Below are 18,872 nucleotides of genomic sequence, written 5' to 3'. Positions count from 1 at the left end.
CGCGAGGCGCAGAGCGGAGCTTTCCGGCGGTGGATGCCCCGGGTGGGGCAAAGCTGTGCTAGGTTTCAGACTGCTCCAAATGAATTCCAGAGGAAAACAGAACGCGTTCCCCGCCCCCCCCCCCCCACCTCCCAGGAAGCCGAGTGTCCAGACGCAGGCACAGGACTTGCATTTTCCCAAACGCTGTCTCATTTGTAAGCCAACAGAGCTCTCGGCCGGCGGCCGTGGGAGTCGAAGTCCCTGCCCAGGAGCCCTGCACCTGCAGCCGCCCCGCTGGCGAAGGAAGGGTGCTCGCTCCATCCTCCCGCCCGGGCCAGACAGCAGACGTGGCCCCGTGGGGCATGCACGCTATTCCTCTGGTCCCTGGTGTGAAACGGGAAGCGATCGCTTCTCGTGTGTGTCTCTGGGATTCCTTTGTGGTGAGGTTGAGTCTCGTCTTGGGGGTTTGGGGAACGTGTCTTGGGATGAGAGGAACGAGAAGGCAGGTGGGCTGTGGGTCCAGAAAGAAACTCGGAAGCCTGCCACCCTCCTGGGGATGCCTCCGACGGAGGGTCCCCGGGGCTGTCCCAGGAGGGCTCCTCATGGCAGACGCATCCCAGGCTCGGAGGGAACTGCCTGGTGTCTTAGGACAGACACAACCCGATTTCCTGGCCGTCTTCTGCCCACACTGTGAGACACCCTGCTGCCAGTCGGCCTCAAAGCTGGCCTCTTGTTTTCTCCTGATTCTTCCAGACCTCTCCCAGCGTGTTACCGCATCCACATACATTATCTCACAGATCCTTGCAACTTGAGGGTGGGCGTCACTTGCCCGCTTTACAGATCAGGAAACTGAGGCTCGGGGTTGTTAAGGAAGCAGGCCACAAATAATACAAAATTCTGGGTTCCTGTATTTTCCTCTCCCTGCTTCCGCATCTTAGAATCTGTCGTGTGTGTCTCCGGCTGGCACACTTAGCCTTTGGAAAGCCCCCGGTGTGAGCCTGGCTCTAAGTTGTGCACGCGCATCTGGCAGAGACTCGGCAGAGAAAGTTGCTAAATCCCGGCGGGATTCTTCCTCGTCGGGTGGTGGGGCCATGTTTTGAACCCCGAGGTCGCTCTGCAGCCGGCACATGTGCGGCCCACCCTGTCACCCACGGCTGTGTGACCTCCTCAGACCCAAGATGGCCTCTGGTCCCTGTGGCCTGAACTCCAAGGGCTAGGATTTCACGTCCCAAAGAGCCCCTTGGCTTTTTTTTTTTTTTACACTCGCAAATTACCCCCACTGTGGGGTAATTTGGGGGCCCCCGAGGGCTCGTGAGGGGTGCGCTCACTGACTCACCTGTGAACCCAGCCCTGGAGGCCTTCTCTGGGCTGGGCGATGGCTGTGCTTCCAGGGCTCCAAGTAGCCACTAGCCTGATTGTCCCCAGGGCTTGCTGGGCCGCTGGCTGCCAGGAGTCTTGGCTGATGTTCGGCCAGACCCTCGGGGCTCTGCTACCCAGCGAAGGCCGTTGTCTGGGCAACGGGCGAGCCCTGGCTGGTGGGCATGCGTCCGCCTCGGTTCCCTGCCCCCTGCTCTCTGCCCGTCACGGTGCTTGTCACGCAAGCTGGCTGTAAATTGGCCTCCAGGAGTGGAGAGAGCAGGGTTTTCATTTTCACGCTGGAAAATCACTGTCTCTCCTGGAAGAAGGAGAAACAGGTGGCCGTCAGGAGTAATGAGATGTCAGCGTATCCAGAACGGTCTTCAATTGTGACCTTATCTTGTCAAGGTCCTGTAGCCCAATCCCCAATTTCCAAGCTCTCGGGCCTGATGTCAGTCTTGTCCTTGGTGGTGCACAAGGCAGGGTGCTCCAAAAGGCTAGAAGGTCCAAGCCCTCCGTGGGCTGCAGGTAAGAAGCCCACCCCTGGCATGTCCTTCCCGTGGCCTCGGTCCCCGTGGAGGGTGGGGAAGTACCCTGGGGTTCTCCTTTCATCGCCCGTGCATGGGGGTCCGTGTTCTTGTATGGGAAGTCCCGAGTCAGATCCTGAGAACTGTCGGGATGCCCTTGTACGATTTGCCTGATCAGACGTCCTTGGAGGTGATGTCAGCCCAGCTGGGTGACAACCCCCACCCCCACCGAGAAAAAAAAAAAAAAGCCCAGTAGAGAATACAGACTCCTTCCTCCTCAGCTCCAAATAGCTCTCTTGGTAGGCACACTGCTGCGAAGTGGACTTTCGCTTGCTCGAGTCCGCTGAGGTCGCCTCTGGCTGTATGTCGTACCTCCTTTCCTGCTCTTCGAGGACCTTCTCCAGGGGCAGAACTCACTGCTGTGTGCTCTGCGGGCGGCAGGAAGCGAGGGGGGCAGACAGAGGGAGGACTTTGGAGACAGACCATCTGGGTTCAAACGTCAGCCTCTGCCACCCCCCATCCATGGTCTTGAGCAAGGCCATCGTGTCTCTGAGCCTCAGTCTCCCGATCTGTGAAAGGGGTTGCATGGGCATGAGCGGTAGTGCCTTACCGGCTGAGTCGGACACAGTAGGCGCTGGTTGGCCAAAACCTCCTCTTACTTTATGTTAAACTGGGAAAGCAGAGAATGCGTTCTTCCAAAGGCCAAGCGGCCGCATCGGAAAACACGGCTCGATCTCTCTGTTGTGTGTGGAGGGCGGGGAATTGGCTGGAGTTTTAAGAGCTCATCACTGTGCACCCTGCTCTTGGTTTTAAGAATCGTCACACGTGAGGGCGCGTGGCCGCTGCCCACGGTGTCCCCGCGGGAGCCTTCTCCAGCGTGTCCTGTCCCCCAGCCCCGAAAAGGCACTCGTAGTGTTGACCTTGGCTTGATCACCCTCTGTCTCTGAGCACACTGTGGAGCGGGAATGCTGTGGCGGGGAGGCGCGGCCTAGATGCTGCATTACCCTGACAAGCCGCCTCTTCCCTTCCAGCCGCGAGGCGACCGGACGGAGAGGACGGCAGTTTCGAGCAGGATAACAGGAAGGTAATACGGGGGCAGGTCTGGTTTAAGGCCACCCTGCCCGGAGGGAGCCTGGTTTCGTGGGGATTCTCCAGCGGAAACCTCAGGTCCCCTCGCTGACATTCTGCTCCTGGTTGGGTCCCACGAGGCTGTGCGCCCCAGGGGCCAGATTTACGAGGTGCCCCCCGCCCCCAGCCTCCTCCTCACACGCAGGAGTAGCTCGTCTCCTGCCGAAGTCCCCCTTAGGTGCCCGTGTCACCTTCCTGGTTCTATAACTGAGCAGATGTCCGAAAGTAAAGGAAAATACGTCAGCGTGTGTTCTGGGGGCATCTGGGTGATTGCTCGAGATCGGGCTTGGCGGAGTGCTCCGTAAAGGGTCCGAGGGTAAATATTTAGGGCTTGGGGGCCGTGCCGTCTCTGGTGCGGCTCCTTTGCTGTGAAAACAGCCAGGGGTGGAGTGTGGAGTCACGGGCACGGCCACGTCCCGCAACGTGTCAACTACGAAAGCAGGCTGCGGGCAGGGTTTGGCCCCCGGGCCGAGTTTCCCCGGCCGCCCCCGCCTGGAGAGCCAGGGCCCTTGTCGCCAAGGGAGGGAGGCGTGTGTGGAGAGAGCCCACACCTGGCTCCCCGCCCCCCATGCACCGCCGTGAGAAGCCCTGACCTCCTCGAACCCATTTTCTCATCTGTAAAATGGGGCGGTGCCATAGCCGATGACCTGGAAATTCACGTGACTTGTTTTTTCTCTCAGCAGAAGACCAGCTGGCTGATTCTCAAGGGGGACGCAGACACTAGGACTAATTCTCCAGACCTAGACAGCCAGTCTTTGTCCCTCAGTAGCGGGACCGATAGAGACCCTCTCCAAACAATGCAAGGGGACAACTTTTACTCACGTGAGTGGTTCTTTTGAGCAAAGAGCTGTACGTGTGGCTTGAGAGGCCTCGCAGCAAAGGGGCCCCACAGCCTGGAACCCGTCCCCCCAGATCCAAGCCTTGCTCATTAAAAAAAATACATAAGAGCAAACCAGGTGGGAGTGAGGACCCTTTTCTGTTTGAGTTTCCCTTGGACATCGTCGGCTGGCGAGCTGCCAGCGGGCATGCTGGCTTGTCTCCTGGAACATTCCGGAGCCGGCCAGAGCCCAGAAAGCCAAATGGGGCTCCCGGGCTCTTTGGCAAAGAAGGCGTCTCGGGCCGCCAGGCTGCAAGCTGAGGGCCTGTTTCCCAGAGCAGACGTAAGCATGGTCCAGGCAGGGGAGTCCAGACTGGGAGTCAATGACAGGGCACTGCCACCCGGTGCTGGTCCTGAGCAGAGATCCGGGGACTGGGGGCTTCCCGTCCCCAGGGAGCACAGATGACGACTGTCTGGCTCTGGGGGCCGTGAGGGCTGGATTAGGAGTGGTTTTCAGATGTAGGGCGAGGCTCCACACGGTATTCTAGAGGCTGTGAGTTCCCGGGCAAACCACGGCCAGCTACAGGGGGATGCCCCCGGGAGGTCTGGACGTGGTCTTCGGGCCCCAGAGGGGCCGTGGGTGGTGCCCGGTGGGTGAGCGTGAGGTGGAGCGCGAACGCGAAGGATGAGGACGGGCGTGAGAAGGCAGAGAGCGCAGAGGATGCCGGCCGGGCCGCTCCTTCGTCGCGGGGCCTCTGTGCCACCCACCTGCCTGGCCGGACGGGTAGAGACCAGAGGAGGGGACACGCACGCACAGCCAGCGCTCTGCCTGGCCCATAGTAGGTGCTCAGCGAACAGACTGTCATTGTCATCCTCACCTCCATGACTGAGCCGTAACGGGGCTGACAAATGAAAGCCTTCGCGGGCAGGGGAGGGGTGGAGAAGGCCGGGCATCGCTGATGGTTGAAAAAGAGGCCCAAGCACAGCAAAGACGCACCGTTTTGTGGATGAGTTTCGTAAGCAGACATCTGTGAGCCCACCCCAGCCCCGCCTTGCGCCTCCGGCCCTGCCTGGGGTGCAGCCTTCTAAATGTGGGGATCTCTGGGCCGGCGCAAAGGGTGGTTGTCACCGCGGGAAGGCCACACCAAAGCAGTCCCCCAGAGTGACCCGTCCACCACGGGGGCACCCCTCCCGGCTGCCCGTACCGCCCGCAGGCAGGGTGCAGGCCCGGGGCCGGTCCCAGCACGACCCACCGACCGGGCAGCCGCAGTCCGTCCCCCAGCCCGTCTCTCCTCCAGGCACCCGGCGCCCCGGGTGGCTCAGGACTGACACCCGGGCCCCCGGCCGTTGCTGCTTTGTGTTCCCTTGTTCCTCATGGCAGCTGTTTTGGAAGGCGGTGCCTCCAGCCGCCCTCCTGTGCCCGGGTGTCCTGGCGTTCCCGGCGAGGCCCAGGAGCTCTCAGGAAGCCAGTGTCTGGGGACGTCAGGGTGGCCCTTTCCAGCCTTCCGCCCTCTGCTTGCTGGGCGGGGCTCGGCCCCTCGCCTCCCACTGACCCAGGGATCCCCTCTTAGGCTCGCAGGCCACCCGCGGGAGGAGGGGCACCACGCGGGGAGAAGCCGAGGCGGGAGACGGGCTGCCGGTGGGGACCTCCTCGTGCCGCCCACCTGCCGTGTGCCCCACGCATGCTGCCTTCGCCCCGGGGGCGGCGTGAGCTCGCCTGCACCTGCTGCAACCAGGTGCCCCGGGTGTCCCAGAGGTGGAGGACCCCGGCTAGGCCCCAGGCTGTGTGCGCTGATTTGATCGGCCAATCACACACCTGCAAGGTCTTGTTTCGGCCCCGCCCCCACTGTTGCCGCCCCATCACTGGGGCACAGGCGACCACAGATTGGGGGAGGGGGCTGCTGGTGCTTCTCATCCGGGCACACCTGGCCTGCAGGAATCACCTGGCCTGTGCCAGAATCCACCATCTAACTGGGGAGGTTCCTCCAAAGTGCATACAACGTGTGTGTGTGTGTGTGTGTGTGGCCTTCCCTTTACCGATGCTTGCTTGTGGCAATCACCATGGTTCTGTCATTCCTTCACTTTCTACGGTGTCCCGATGTCGGCTCCTCTGAGCAGGAAGCCCACTGTGCTATCACACGTGTCCTGAAGACACTGCCTTGTTTACCGATGTGCATGGACCCGGGCTGCTGGCCATGCCCACATCGAGCGTGCCTTGCCAGCTGCCAGCCGATTGAGAAATTCGGGCGGGGTGGGCAGCACCCAGAATCCGAGGGCCAAGTCCCCTCTTTGCCCGGGGCTCCTTGGACTATCCCCGAGCACCTCTCAACGTGAGTGCGTCGACACCGGTCCCATCGGGAAATGACTGTTCTTGAACAAAGCAGTCGCACACGGCAAGGCACGCCCAGCCGCGTCCCTGGGACACCCATCTGTAGCGCGCCCAAGGAAGGTAGGATTGTGACACTCAACACAGTGGGCGCTCAATAAATGTTTGTTGAATTGAGATGCATTAAATTCAACGGGTATTTATTGAGCACCCACTCTGTGCCAGACGCTGTGTGGGGCGCGAAGGGGGGCACCGAGAAGACGAGAGCGGCCCCCGCCCCGGAGAAGCATACGGGGCGCGAGAGAGGCGGAGACGCCGGCGGGAGCGAGCACACGGGCACCCCGCCGCCACCCACCGGGGGCCTCCGAGGGCCGACGGGGAGGGGGCACGGCTCATGCCACCCATGACACCATCGGCACATCTCACCTGGGGCTGAGCTCATCATTCAGTGCTTCATCCATCCCTCCACCAAACATTTATTGAGCACCTACCATGTGCAGGGCATGGTGCTAGGCAGCGGACAGGTGGAGGGGAGTGTGGCGCAGGGAAGCAGATGACTGAGGCGCAGTGACAGAGCAGCGCGGGCCCCCCTCCTTTGTGGCAGCGGCTCTCCGCTCGCACCGTCACCCCCTCTGAAGAGGGTCTCGTTGAAATCTTTTATGAGAGACTGCTTTTATTTTCCTTTATCCTGCACCCAGGGTCCTATCTGGACCGTGCGTTTGGTACGTTGTGGCACCAGTGAAGCTGACTTTTGCACAGGGAAGGGTGGCACGGAGCGCTTGTTAGAAGCAGAGGGTCTTGAGCCCCCAGAAGAACACGAGGCGACGCGAGCCCCCTTCCGCAGCCTGGACCCTGCGGACGGGCCTGCTGCCTGCCCTGGGTCCCACGTTCCGAGCCCCTGAGGTTCTGCCTTCTCCTCTGAGGTCCCCCACGACGCCCTCTGTGTGGTCAGGCGGGTGTCGGCATAAGACAAAGCCCCAGCCGGCTGGAGACCCCACCCGGAGGACTCAGGGACCCCTAGAAAGACCCCAGCGCTTCTGAAGGAACAGGCCCTTCCTCAGGCCCCAGCACACGTGAGGGATGGAGAAGGGGCCGGGAGGGGGGCGGGGGGGAAGCTCTGCTTTGGAAACTGAGGCAGCACAGATGGTGGTCCCTGTGGCTTTGGCTTTTGCGTCCCCTTCTGTGTGTCCCTCCCTGTGGAGTCCCGTGTTTGATGGGACGCGCTGGTCTTTGCCCGGGGTCCTGGTGTGGGGCCAGGCCGCGGTCGCCTCCCTGGGTCCCTCCCAGCGCCCACGGGCACGGGGGTTAGGAGACAGGGCTCTGCGGCAGCTTGCTACCGGCCTGAGGTTTGGTCAGAGATGGCCTTTCTCCCGTCCCCTGTCACTCCTCCGGAGTTGCAGGATGGCAACAATTGCTCCCACGTGCCCCAGTCCACGACTGAAAGAAAGAGACCCCGATTCGCCGTCGGCCGGTCTCATGACAGCATCTGGTTCACGTGGGCCCCGCGGCCCCCGGGGGTGGCTCCACAAACCTCAGGACCGAAGAACGACGTCAGGGCTGTTTCCTCCCTCACGACGGGCCAGACAAGGCCCAGGGGGAGGGCGCCACCCTCCCGACCGACCTTCGGCAGATACCTTCCCGAGCACCTTCCGTATTCAGGCCCCGCCGTGGGTGCTGGGGGTAGAGCAGAGGCCCGAAGAGATGACACCCTGGCCCGAGGAGCCCAGCTGCTCGTGGGGTGGGGGCTCAGGAGCAGAGTTAGAGACTAAGTTCCATCAATGCCGTGCAGGTAAGGAGGCCAGGAGGTGCTGGGGACAGTCTTCAGTACGGCGGCCGGGGAAGGGGGACCATATCTGAACGAGACTCGAGGGGGTACAGGCTCGAACCAAGTGGACACTTAGAGGAAGCCTGGCAGGCTTGTGGGTGGCAAGGGGGCCCGTGTGGTAGGGGTGAGGGCTGCGATGCGCGGGGTCATGGGGGACTTGGTCACCCGGGGACGACTCCAGCCTGGCGTCCAAATGGAGCTGTGGTCCCGGAGGGTTCCCGGCAGAGCCCTGACCTCGTCGGGCCTGAGTGGGGGCACGAAAGACCATATGAGGCCATTGCCATCTTCCAGGTTGGGGGACAGTTACTGGGAGGGTGTCCTGTGGGTGTGCGTTCCTAGCAGAGGGTTCCTTTGGGGAAGGTGTCCTGGGGGAGGGCTGTGTTCCTGGGGGAGAGTGTCCGGGGACAGGGTGTCCTATGGGGAGGGTATCTTGGGGGGGGTTTCCCTGGGGGGGGCATCCTGGGGGATTGTCCTAGGGGAGAGGGTCCTGGGGGGTGCTAGGGGGGTGTCCCCGGGGGGTGTTCTAAGCAGCACACGCGGCGTGTAGAAACGAGCTGAGGTGAGAAGCGGGGTGGCCATTTGGGAAACAGGAGGCCAGTGGAGTGGCAGGGGAGGGACCAGCCGGGACCGAGCTGGTCTGTTGTGGTGCCAGGAAGCCTCTCTGTGTGCTGAGGAACGGTCCAGCGGTGCAGGGGTGCGGGCAGGGGGACGAGGCAGTCCTTTCTACGTATGGAAAACCAGGACGGATGGGCAGCTTCACAGAGGGTAGAATGGAGGCTGCCAGGCCAGGAAACGAGGGATTGGGGTGTCCACGGAAGCAGCGGGGAGCCCCTTGAGTGGTCTGAATGGCAGGACCCTGTGTGAGCAGGTAAGGCTCGTGTGGCCGGGGGGACAGAATCAGGAGTGACGTGGGGTAGATGGAGGTGCCTTTCTTCAGAGACAGGGAAAGAACCAGGTGGTTCTGGGAGGAGCCCATTGAGCCGGAAGCCTGAACATCCAGGCCCAGCTGGAGGCGGGCGGACGGGCTGGGGGCTCAGGAGACGTGTGAGCTGAGTCCCCGAGGGTCCTCAGCGCCCGGAGGCGAGTGGGTAGCCTGAGGCCCAGGACTTTCCGCAGACGTGTGCCTGATAGACCCGTGTTCCTGAGATCGCAGTACGTTCTCCAAAGGGTCTGAGGCCCAAATAAGGTGTGGTCCTCTGGGTTTACTCCCAGCTCCCTCTGGGCCCTTCTGTTTCTCGTCTCTGCTGAATCCTGGAGGAAAGGGAGAGAAAGAGCGGGCAGGCGGGCAAGGCGCCGTGTTGGGGCACAAGGAGACCCGGATGAGCCGCTTCGGATGGAGACAGCCACGGCTAGGGGACTGGGCCACGGAAGCCAGGGGCGGGGGGGGGGGGGGGGGCGGCCACCTGATCAGCAGGTGGTCAGCTCAGCTGGCGTGGAGGCTGCTGGGGAGGGCGTGGCCAGCCGCGTCTTTCTGCAAGACCGTGGCCTCCAGCCGCATGGACAGATCGCTCTCTTTCTCTGCTCACGTCCAGTCCCTAGAAAGAGCAGTGGACCCGCCAGATGTCACGGAGGGGACCCTGACCCAGAAAACCCTGTTGGCCCCTCATTGCTAGAGACCACCCCAGCTGCGAGAGTGGGGCACCCCGGGGCAAAGCCCACCGCCCTTTGATGGGGGTTGGCTGGGGGACTCTTTGCTTTTAGCCAGATCCCCTGTGTAACCGCTTCCCAGCAGGCCTGCCCTCTGGGACCGGGCGGGGTGCGGCGTCTGACTGGTGGGCAGGGGCATAAGCCGAAGGCAGTGCTGTGTTCCTGGGAAGGAGCCGATGTCTCAGGTCACACCTCTCGGGGCTTCCTTTGCTCCCCTCCGAATCTGCCTTGGGGTCTTGAGACACCCCCACCCAGCTGGAAGCTGGCTCCCCTCCCCCATCCCAGGCCGGGAGCACTTGATCAATGACCGTCTGTGTCCTTTCTCCCCCGGGGACGGGGACGGTTAGCGCCTGGGGAGCGCTCGCTTCTCAGTGCTCGGCAGTGCTGTGCGCTGGGCTTCGGGGACCAGCCCCTCCTCTCTTCGTGGGACACAGGATTGCTTCTGGTGGGGGTGGGGCATGACAGTGGCTGCCGCTGATACAGGCAGCAATGGTGTCCACGAGGTCACAGGACGGGCCGGCAGGGAGTGCCAGATCTGGTGCTGGTCCACTCGGACGTGAATCCCAGCTCGTCACTTGCCTTCTGACTTTGGCACAAAAGCAAACTTGTCTGCTTTGAAAATGGCCTCGTCAATGGGGATGATCCGGTCGTCCTGGGAGGAAGCACCTGGGCTTTGGGGGCTGACGTGTGGGCACCCGGCATCCCGCGACCTGAGCCTTGGGGGATGTCTCGGCAGAGCGCGGTCAAGTCCGCGGCCCGGGTCGCGGTGAGCCTTCCGCGGCCCCCTCTCGCCGGCTTCTGAAGCCTGGAGCTTGGACCGTCTTCGGGCCTCCTAGTCACGGTCAATCGGGGCGGAAGGCAGTTCCAGCCGGTGCAGGACCCAAACCTGTGCAGGGCCACACAGCCGCAAAGTCACGGAGCCACGCGTCAGTGGAAAACCCGTTGTGGTTCTGGCAGAGCTGACAAAGGTCTGCCCAGGGAAGCGCCTTACTGGTCGGTTTGCTCCGAGAATGCCTGGAGGCTGTGATGCTCTCAGCTGCTCTCCAGCTGCATCGGGACCAGCCACCCCCCCTCCGAGATCCTCCCCTTGAGGATACTCCAACCGGTCGGAAGCCAGCCCAGAAGAGGCCCAGACCCGAGGAGACCGGGGCCCTGAGAGCGGTCCCGCAGGATGCCAGGGGCAAGGCTGACACCGGTGGGCTTCTGAGAGGAGGTGGCAGGGGAGCCCGTTTGGCAAGGACTCGGGGACCGGTGGGTGTCCAGCACCTGCAGAGGTGATGAGACTGACGACGACCCAGCTGCCGCCTCGTCCCAGGGGCAGTAGACCTGCCTTCTCTCAAGTACACACAGCGGGCACTCTTCTGGCCACCCAGTGTCATCTGACACGCGGGTGCCTGAAAGTCCCCCCCCCCCCGCCCCTCAAAACCCACACCAGACAGAGCTGCTGGAGCGGAAGGGATCACTGGATCCTGAAGCCGGAAGTCCCGGGCTCTTGCCGTGCCCTCGCTGTGAGCAGACCTTGACCTTTAGGGGTCATTTGTTCTCACTAGGCTCCCCCTTCCTCACCCGTAAAGGGAGGCCATGTGTAATGGGAAGGCTTATGAGGGTCAGGTAAAGTCTCTAAATGTGTGTGGGGACTTTTTAAACTGGTGGCTCTCAACCCTAGCTGCACATGGGGTCCCTGGGACCTCTAAAATCCACTGATGGCTGGTCCCAGCCCCAGAGAGACCAAGTTTGACGGGTCTGCATGGCAGCCTGGGGGGGAGAGAGTGGACCCTCCCCTGCTATCCCTGCTGGTCCCCACTACGTATAGCCAAACCCCACCCCCCCCCCGAAACAATACAGCAGACAGATCACAGAACTCTCAAGCATGGAAAGAGGAGGTGGGCTGGACCCCAGGACTCGAGGGAAAACACGGGACCCACGTCTCCCACCTCCCATGCAGTGGCACCAGGGGCCAGGTAGACGTCTCGCTCCCCTGGCCACGCCAGCAGATGTGAAGCGGGAGGCCCGCTGGCTCCTGGCAGCCTGGAGGGTGGGCCTGGGAGGCCCTCTCCACCACGGCTGGCATCTCCCACCCCCACCTCGGGGCACGGAGCCACCAGGGAAGCGCATCTCGCCCCCTCAGGCAGTGCCGACGGGCACCGGCTGGACTCGGCCGGTCGCCAGGGCCCTTTGACAAATGTTCTGAAAACCGGCTTGTCCTCGAAGCCGCATCCCCCACAAACCCCATCTGCCAAACCCAACCAGGTGGCAGCGGCCTCAGTGGGGGGTTTTCCTGGGACCCGGCGTCCTCGTCCTCCGACGCAAAGTCTCAGATGTCTGGGAAACGATAGAGGACTACCCCGAGAGCCATGAAGATAACAATTTGGGTAAAAACCAGCAACAAACACGACGTGGAGAAGGACTGGATGTTGGGGCGCCTGGTGGCTCAGTCTATCGATCTTCTGACTTCGGCTCACGTCATGACCTCACGGTTCGCAAGGTTGAGCCCCGTGTTGGGCTTTCTGCTGTCAGCACGGAGCCTGCTTTGGATCCTCTGTCCCCCTCTCTCTGCACCTTCCTGCTCGCTCGCTCTCTTTCTCTCTCTCACTCACACACACACATAAATATTTAAAAAAGGAACTGGATGTTGGGGTTCCCAGACAAGGACCTTGAGTGCCAGCAATCAGAAGAACACTTCAACAAGCAAGCACAGATACTCTGGAAACAACCAAAAATTTAAAAAAGAGCCAAACGGGAACGATAGAAATGAAAAAGAAAATAATCAAAATTTAAAAATCATCGTGTGGATTCGATAACACAGCAGCAGAACATGACAGCGGAAAGCTAGTGGTCCCATAGATGGAACAGCAGAAGGGACCCGGTCGGCACAACAGAGAGAAAACAGCAGGAAATAAACGAACGGGGCCTCGGAGACCTGCGGGGCAATATCTGTAGCATTGGAGTCCCAGAAAGAGAGAAGACAGTGGATTTGAAAAAGTACTCAAGGATGTGGCCGAACACTTACCAGATGTGGCAAAAGACATAAACCCACAGGTTCCAGAAACTGCGTGAACCCCAAGTGGGATGAGTCCAAGGTAATTCACTCCAGAACCCATCACAATTGAACTTCTAAAATCTAAAGACAGAGGGTCGAAAATCCCGAAAGCAGCCGAGACAGAAGACAGACTCCCTGTAGGGAAACGCCGGTCTGGAGGCAAGCATTTCTCATCAGAAACCACGGGGGCCGAAAGAAAGTTGCTAGTCCGCGTGAATTCCATATTGGGGGAGCACATCCTTCGGGAATGAACGGGAAATGCAGAAATTCTCAAAGGAAAAGTAAGAAGTTTTCACCAGCAGACGTTCTTTCAAGAATTGTGGGCAGAAGTGGTCCAGGCAGAAAGGAAATGCTAAGAGAAGGTTGGAGCTTCTGAACAGAAAGCCCATCGGAATAGGCAAAAGATGGGGCAAAGGTGATTGGCTATTCTTTTCATGAGTGTCTGAAATCCTGTTTGAATCCCGGTGAAGCGAAATTTCTCACGTTATCGGATATGGACGCTCAAGGTAGGTGGAAGAAATAGCTGTGACAGGTGTCACTAAAAAGGAGAACAGGGTGGCCTCTGGGGAGTAGGGTCTCTGCACGAGAAGCAGTAAAAAACAGAGGCTGGCACGTGGCGGTCTGAACAGGGGACATTATAACAGCCGTCCATGTGACGGCAGTGCCTCCAGGTGACGGCTGGAGGTGAGGGCATTGCTGTTCTTGAGGCCCTAAAGCCGTGCTTCCCGAACCGTAGTGCCCGTCACGACGCCCCGGAGGGCTGGTGAAAACCCAGCTCACGGGACCGCAGCCCTGGATTCTGATGCAGGAGGTCGGGGGCGGGGCCTGAGAACTTGCCTTTCTCACCAGTTCTAGGTAAGCCGATGCCGCTGGTCAGGGACCCCACTTTGAGAACCACTGCCCCGGCATCTTCGGCTGATAAGGGCCTCCTGTGTCTCGGCGGAGGGTCCCTCAGATCCTCGACCGGACAGCCCCACGTCCCCAAGTGTGCCTGGCTCTGTGTGTAAATTAGGAGGGACCCCAGGACTGTGAGTCGGGAGGCGTCATTTGCATCACGGGGCTGGGCGCCCTCGGGCAGCCCCCCACCCCCCCCCCCACCTCCGCGATCTCTGAGCCTCGATTCGCCTTCTGTAGAATGGGAAGCTAGTTGATGACCTGGAGGAGGCTTGAGAGAGGCTGGGAGGAAGAGGGACGGCAAGAGTGGGGCTGGCCCCTCGCCCCTCACCCCACTTCTGTCTCCCCTTCCTCCTGTTTTGTGTGTAAAATCTCGCGTGGCGAGAGGGCGCCTTTGCTCAAGGAAGCTTGAGAACCCTGCCCTCGATGTGGCAAAAGGCCCTTTCCGACCCGCATCCAGGGCCTTCCCACGGGCCACCCGGGAGGAAACAAGTCCCCAAGACCAGTTCCCCAGCTGAGGCATCGCCTACAGGCTTGCCTGTGTCCACGTGCACGCAGAATGTCTCCTTTGTCCTCACAGACTCGGCGAGGACTCCCAGAGACGAGGGCATCTGGATAAGCGTCCTTTGCTCAGAGCAGGGCCGTCCTGGAGTGGGTGGGTGGGCAGTTCTGCGCGCGGCACCCAGCTCATCCGAGGCCCTGTCCTCCGCCCTTGGGCCGGCGTGCACACGGCCTTGTGGACACAGAGACGTGCTCCGCCCCCCGCCGGGCCCAGCAGCCTGGAGGCTCCCGGGGTACGTTGCTGCCTGGGCTGCTGGGTCCCGGCCCGGTGCTGGGAGCCAGGACCCCCGGATGGAGCAGACGTGGTCCCTGAGCGTTAAGGGCCCGCAGGGACCGGGGACAAGCCTCCTGAAGGTGCTCCCCCAGAGTGGGGGTGGCCCGGCTCTGCCACCCGTCCTCGCCTTCATGACGCATCCCACACTCCCCTCTCGGCCAGAAGGACGTCGCAGAGAGCCTCCGCGCTGCCCTCGCCGGGCACGTGCTGCAGGGGCGTAACTGGGAGATCTCAGACCCCGGGGCCCTCGCGGGGCACCCGGGGCCGTGAGCCACGGAGGTGGAGCAGGTGTGGGGGTCCCACGGTCTCAGGCCAGCCCTTTTCTGCTTCAAGAGAAGCTGGACATGAGGCTTTTAATGGGACCCGCCCCCCCCACAACTGCAAACAGCTTAAGGTCTTTTAAAAAATAAAATAGTTTTCCTGCCACCTTCTGCTGGTGGCAGGCCTCCGTGTGTGGCCTCTGGGACAGGAGGGCACAGCCCTACCCTGCTCAGGGGTCCTGACTCTGTCCCCAGCTCGCCGGGTCCACCAGGCGAGGAGCGCGGCCTGGGGGACCGGTGGCACCAAGGCCTGAGGCCATCAGAGAACACAGATGCCCACCGGGACCAGGGCTGGGCCCCAGGGTGTTCCTGGGGTCCTAGGCGGGCTCAGGGACATCACGCCCTTGCTGGCTTCCTCCTCAGTCAGCGCCCTGGAGACAGAGGCCACGACTGGGGGGGGGGGGCGTGACCTTCAGGGGCCTTTCTGGGTGTCACCACCCAGCCCCGCCGGCCGGGGCTGAGCCTTTCCTCCCCTGCCTGGCCGAGCCTGCGTGCATGCGTGACAGAGCTGTGCTGTGTCTGTTTCAGGATCCCCCTATTCCAAATCTGACCCTCTCCCAGGACACGGAAAGAATGGCCTGGACCACCGGGTAGGTACTCGACCCCTCCCTGGCTCGCGGTGCACTAACCGTCACCCGCCGTGAGCCTGAGCGCGGGGCCCACACGGCCAGAAGGAGGGGCCCGGGGACCCCGCTTGCCCACCATCTCTTGCCTGCTGTCCCCAGGGGCCCTGCTGTCCCCCCTGCAGACCAGGGCCAGACCAGAACTGGGACACCCCCCTCCCCTCTGAACCCGGCCCCCGGCTCCCAAGGAGACCTCAGTGTGTGGGGGCAGGGGGAGACAGGGGCCACCCAGAGTATTCAGATCCTCTGAGGCCCCTCCTGGCCCACGTCCTTCTTCTGTGACCCAGAGCCTATTAAGGACCTTAAAGGGTCGGCTGGCTCACGAGCAACGTGAACCGAGGACCTACGTCCGTTCCTGGGGTGTCGTGACCATCAGGACTGTCACCGCTCGTGGTGTCATTAGCATCTGTGACTGTTATCCCCGTTATCGTCCCTAATGGTGCCGCTTCCACCTGTGATCATTATCGGATCCCACACCGTGTCCTTGGCTTCTCTGGCCGCCCCCCAGCTAAAGGCTGGTTTGACCTCCTCGTCCGGTTTTCCCAGTCTTGGGACATGGGAATGTGAGCCCGGGTAGTTTGGCACCTGCCTTGTCCCCACGGGAGGTCTGGGCTCATTTTTGTTGCTGTTCCTGTGGCTTCACTAGTCCCCAGTGAGGACTGGGGTGGGGCAGGTGTGATGGCACCAGAGCCCCCCCCCCGCCCCCCGGCAATAGCCCCAGGAGACCCGCGGTCGGGCAGCCTCTGTTGTCTGAGGACATTTGTCTAAAACCGAGGCAAGTCGTTCCGCAAGAGAAGCCGCTCAGAAGTCACCCCCTGTGATACCCCGCAGTGGTCTTGGCAGTAAGTGCATAATGCTGGGGACAGCCTCCCCTGGTCCCCCAGGGCAGACCTCACATCCAGGGTCCCAGACTCTGCCGGGACGATCCAAGAACAGGGATGCCTCGGGCGTTTTCTCCGCCTTCTCTGTCCTCCTCAGGCTCTGGCCCACCTGCTGCTGTGTCTGTCCTGGGCCCAGGCACCTCTGCATGGTTTGACTCTAGCGAACCCCCTCTTGCCACTAACCGCACCCGCGTTCTGGAAGGGGCCAAGTCAGGGCGCACGCATGCGGCATGCTTCCCTGAATTTCCTTCTAAGGATTTCTCCAGCCTTTATCCTCAGTGGACGGCGGGGAGGGCACGGGGTGGGCGGGAGATGTAAACCCTCGGGCTCGGGGTTAGGCGTCCTGAAGGTGGTGGGGAAACCATCCCAGAACATTCTCCGCACACGTGGAACAGCTCTTGTGTGGCTCGGGGGCCTACGAGGGCAGTGGTCACAGGCTAGGCCATGCCAAGGTGCCCCACCCCCCCAGCCAAGTCCTGGGACTTGCCCTCGTTAAGAGAGGAATTCTCCGCACTCTGGTCTTGCTTCATCGGTGCCTGGGCCGTGCATCCTCTGGGGAGATGCCCTCCTTGGTACACGCTGGAATGACCCGGATTGATGCCCCAGCACCTGCAGAGAAGGCTGTGGCGTCACACGCCCACCCCACCCCCCAAAAGAGCTGGGAACGGCTGATCCAGACACCCCAGCATGGATGCAATGTTCGTTCCCTCTCCTAGAGCTAGTGAGAGCAGGGGCTCCAAAGCACAGGTGCACTCAGACCAAAAACCCATGACCGCCAACCACAAGGGAGCAGAGGAGAAAAGTATGGAAGAAATTACGTACCAGGATTATACAAGAAACAGAAGAGCCTGGTATGAGCAAAACTGCTGAAGCTTAGCTCTGAGCTTCCTAGCGGCCAGGGCAAAGAGGCAAACGGGACTGGCTGTGTAGTTCTCATCTGGCGGGAAGAAGGAACTCAAGTTCATCAGGGGGAGACGGAGGTTTCTAGTTCTTGCTCTGAGAGGGATTTGTCACAAGGGGTCACCACCCCGTGTCCCAAGGCTCATTAAAATACCCTGATAAGCAGCCTGCCACAAAGCCTACCTGTGGTAGCTGGTCACCTCCGTGGAAGGACCAGGGCAGTGGCCACTGGTGGCCATTCCTGTGGCTGGCAGCGTGGCTCCCACTGTGCCGCCTGGTCTGCTATTAGGAGAACGACCGCCGGCCACCTGATGGCAACGAGGAGCGTAACTGAATTCTCCGACTAGAAGGCAGAAGCTGTCACGTTGTAGTAACAGCAGGCAGAGGGGACGCTAGTTTGTGAGGACACCGGGTGTCGGGCAGGTATTGCCTTCGTACGTGAAAATGCCCCGTGCCACCCGGCAGTGCCGGAGACCCGGATAGAATACAGGGCGGCAGGTGATTGGAACATGGCTTTTGAGATCAGACGTGTGGATCCGTCGAACCAAAAAGGCACGGGAAGCGAACGGCACAAGTGAACAGTGCAGACGGCAAGCAGCCTATGGGGTATATGGGGGAAAGCGTGTCTTTCGAATCAGGCTTCCACGTGTCCATCAAGCGTGTGCCAAAACGTCTGTGTACAAGGAAAACCTCGGCGAAGAAGTCTCAGGTTTTCCAGCCGTGATCCTGGAAAGCACACGTACCGCGGTCAGCCCTCGGTTGGCCCCCAGCTCTGCCACCGGCTCCGGGCGCGTTTTCGGGCCACCCGCTCGCATTTCCTGAGGCTCTCCTTCCTGGTCTTTGAAAACACCACCCTTGCCTCTCAAGGGCGTCGTGAGGACCCGCGACCGTTCAAGCAGGTGGCGTCTTCTCCTCCGTGCGCGCCACGGCACGGTTCCCACAGGGAGTCGTCATCAAGGCAGAAGCCCCCTGCCCTTTCTTGCTCCCACACGGGTGGCTGTTGACACGTTCCGACAGGAGCCTCAGCCGGAAAATAACGGTGACCGGCCACCGTTCCTTTCCTACTGCTAACAGTTGCGGTCTGACGTTTGAGAAGTGAAAGACGTGGGTTGAAACGGTCGCAGTTCTGTGGATTCGCTGTAGGACCTCGGGCTCGTTGCTTGACCTCTCTGAGCCTCGTCCATAACGTGACACGATGGTACCCGTCTCCCGGGTTGGCGGCAAAGATTGTGGGATGTATCTGGAGGGCGGCTGGCGCACGGAGACTCCAGCCAGCGGGAGGGGTTACTAACTGGTTGCCTTTAAATTCCCTGGGGCCTCTGTTGAGACCCGTAGGGGGATCAGCCAGGGACGTGCCTATTGGCATCGCGTTCCCGGGGCTCCCCTGGCCACCCCGTCTCTGGAGGAGTAACCACGAGACTCCCTCGCACCAGGGAGGTCTTGAAGATCTCAGACGCTTGGAGGACCACGGGGAGACCGCTCTTCCCCTGCTGTGGACTGATCCGCGGCCCCCGGCCCTCCACCCCTCTCTCCTGGGAGTCTCTGTCTGGTCTCAGAGCCTGGCAGACCACAGGGCGCTTTTGCTGCTAAGAAAGGGGGCTCTAACTGCCCAGGTCGGCGGCGGGGGCCTGTGATGCAGGGCAGTGGGCACTAGGGGGAGGCATTTCTCTTCCGCACCACAGGCCAGCCGGGCGAAGGCAAGGACGCAGGTTTGCCTTGCGTTATGCGGGAAGAGGTTCCCCAGCCAGACAGGCGCCCCCTGGGGGTGCTTCCT

General features: G+C 61.4%; 1 protein-coding gene across 18 annotated transcripts in view; it reads left to right on the top strand.

Annotated features, from left to right (window-relative positions):
- Positions 1–18,872, top strand: part of ABLIM2 (actin binding LIM protein family member 2) — a 140,179-nt gene that overhangs the window by 105,575 nt on the left and 15,732 nt on the right. For 8 of the 18 annotated variants that reach the window (XR_006217107.1, XM_042985050.1, XM_042985044.1 and 5 more), the window contains 3 exons: positions 2,894–2,946; positions 3,671–3,812; positions 15,223–15,284. Coding sequence is in view for 16 of the 18 variants with exons in the window: in XM_042985050.1 (XP_042840984.1) it covers positions 2,894–2,946; positions 3,671–3,812; positions 15,223–15,284 (257 nt within the window). In the remaining 2 variants the exon portion in view is untranslated. The remainder of the gene's footprint in view (positions 1–2,893; positions 2,947–3,670; positions 3,813–15,222; positions 15,285–18,872) is intronic. The other 10 variants (XM_042985053.1, XM_042985049.1, XM_042985048.1 and 7 more) reach the window with 3 other exon arrangements.

Source organism: Panthera tigris, chromosome B1 (assembly GCF_018350195.1).
Source record: "Panthera tigris isolate Pti1 chromosome B1, P.tigris_Pti1_mat1.1, whole genome shotgun sequence".
Taxonomy (NCBI): domain Eukaryota; kingdom Metazoa; phylum Chordata; class Mammalia; order Carnivora; family Felidae; genus Panthera; species Panthera tigris.
The sequence above is the reverse complement of the archived record's forward strand: the minus strand, read 5'-3'. Positions and strand labels throughout refer to the sequence as shown.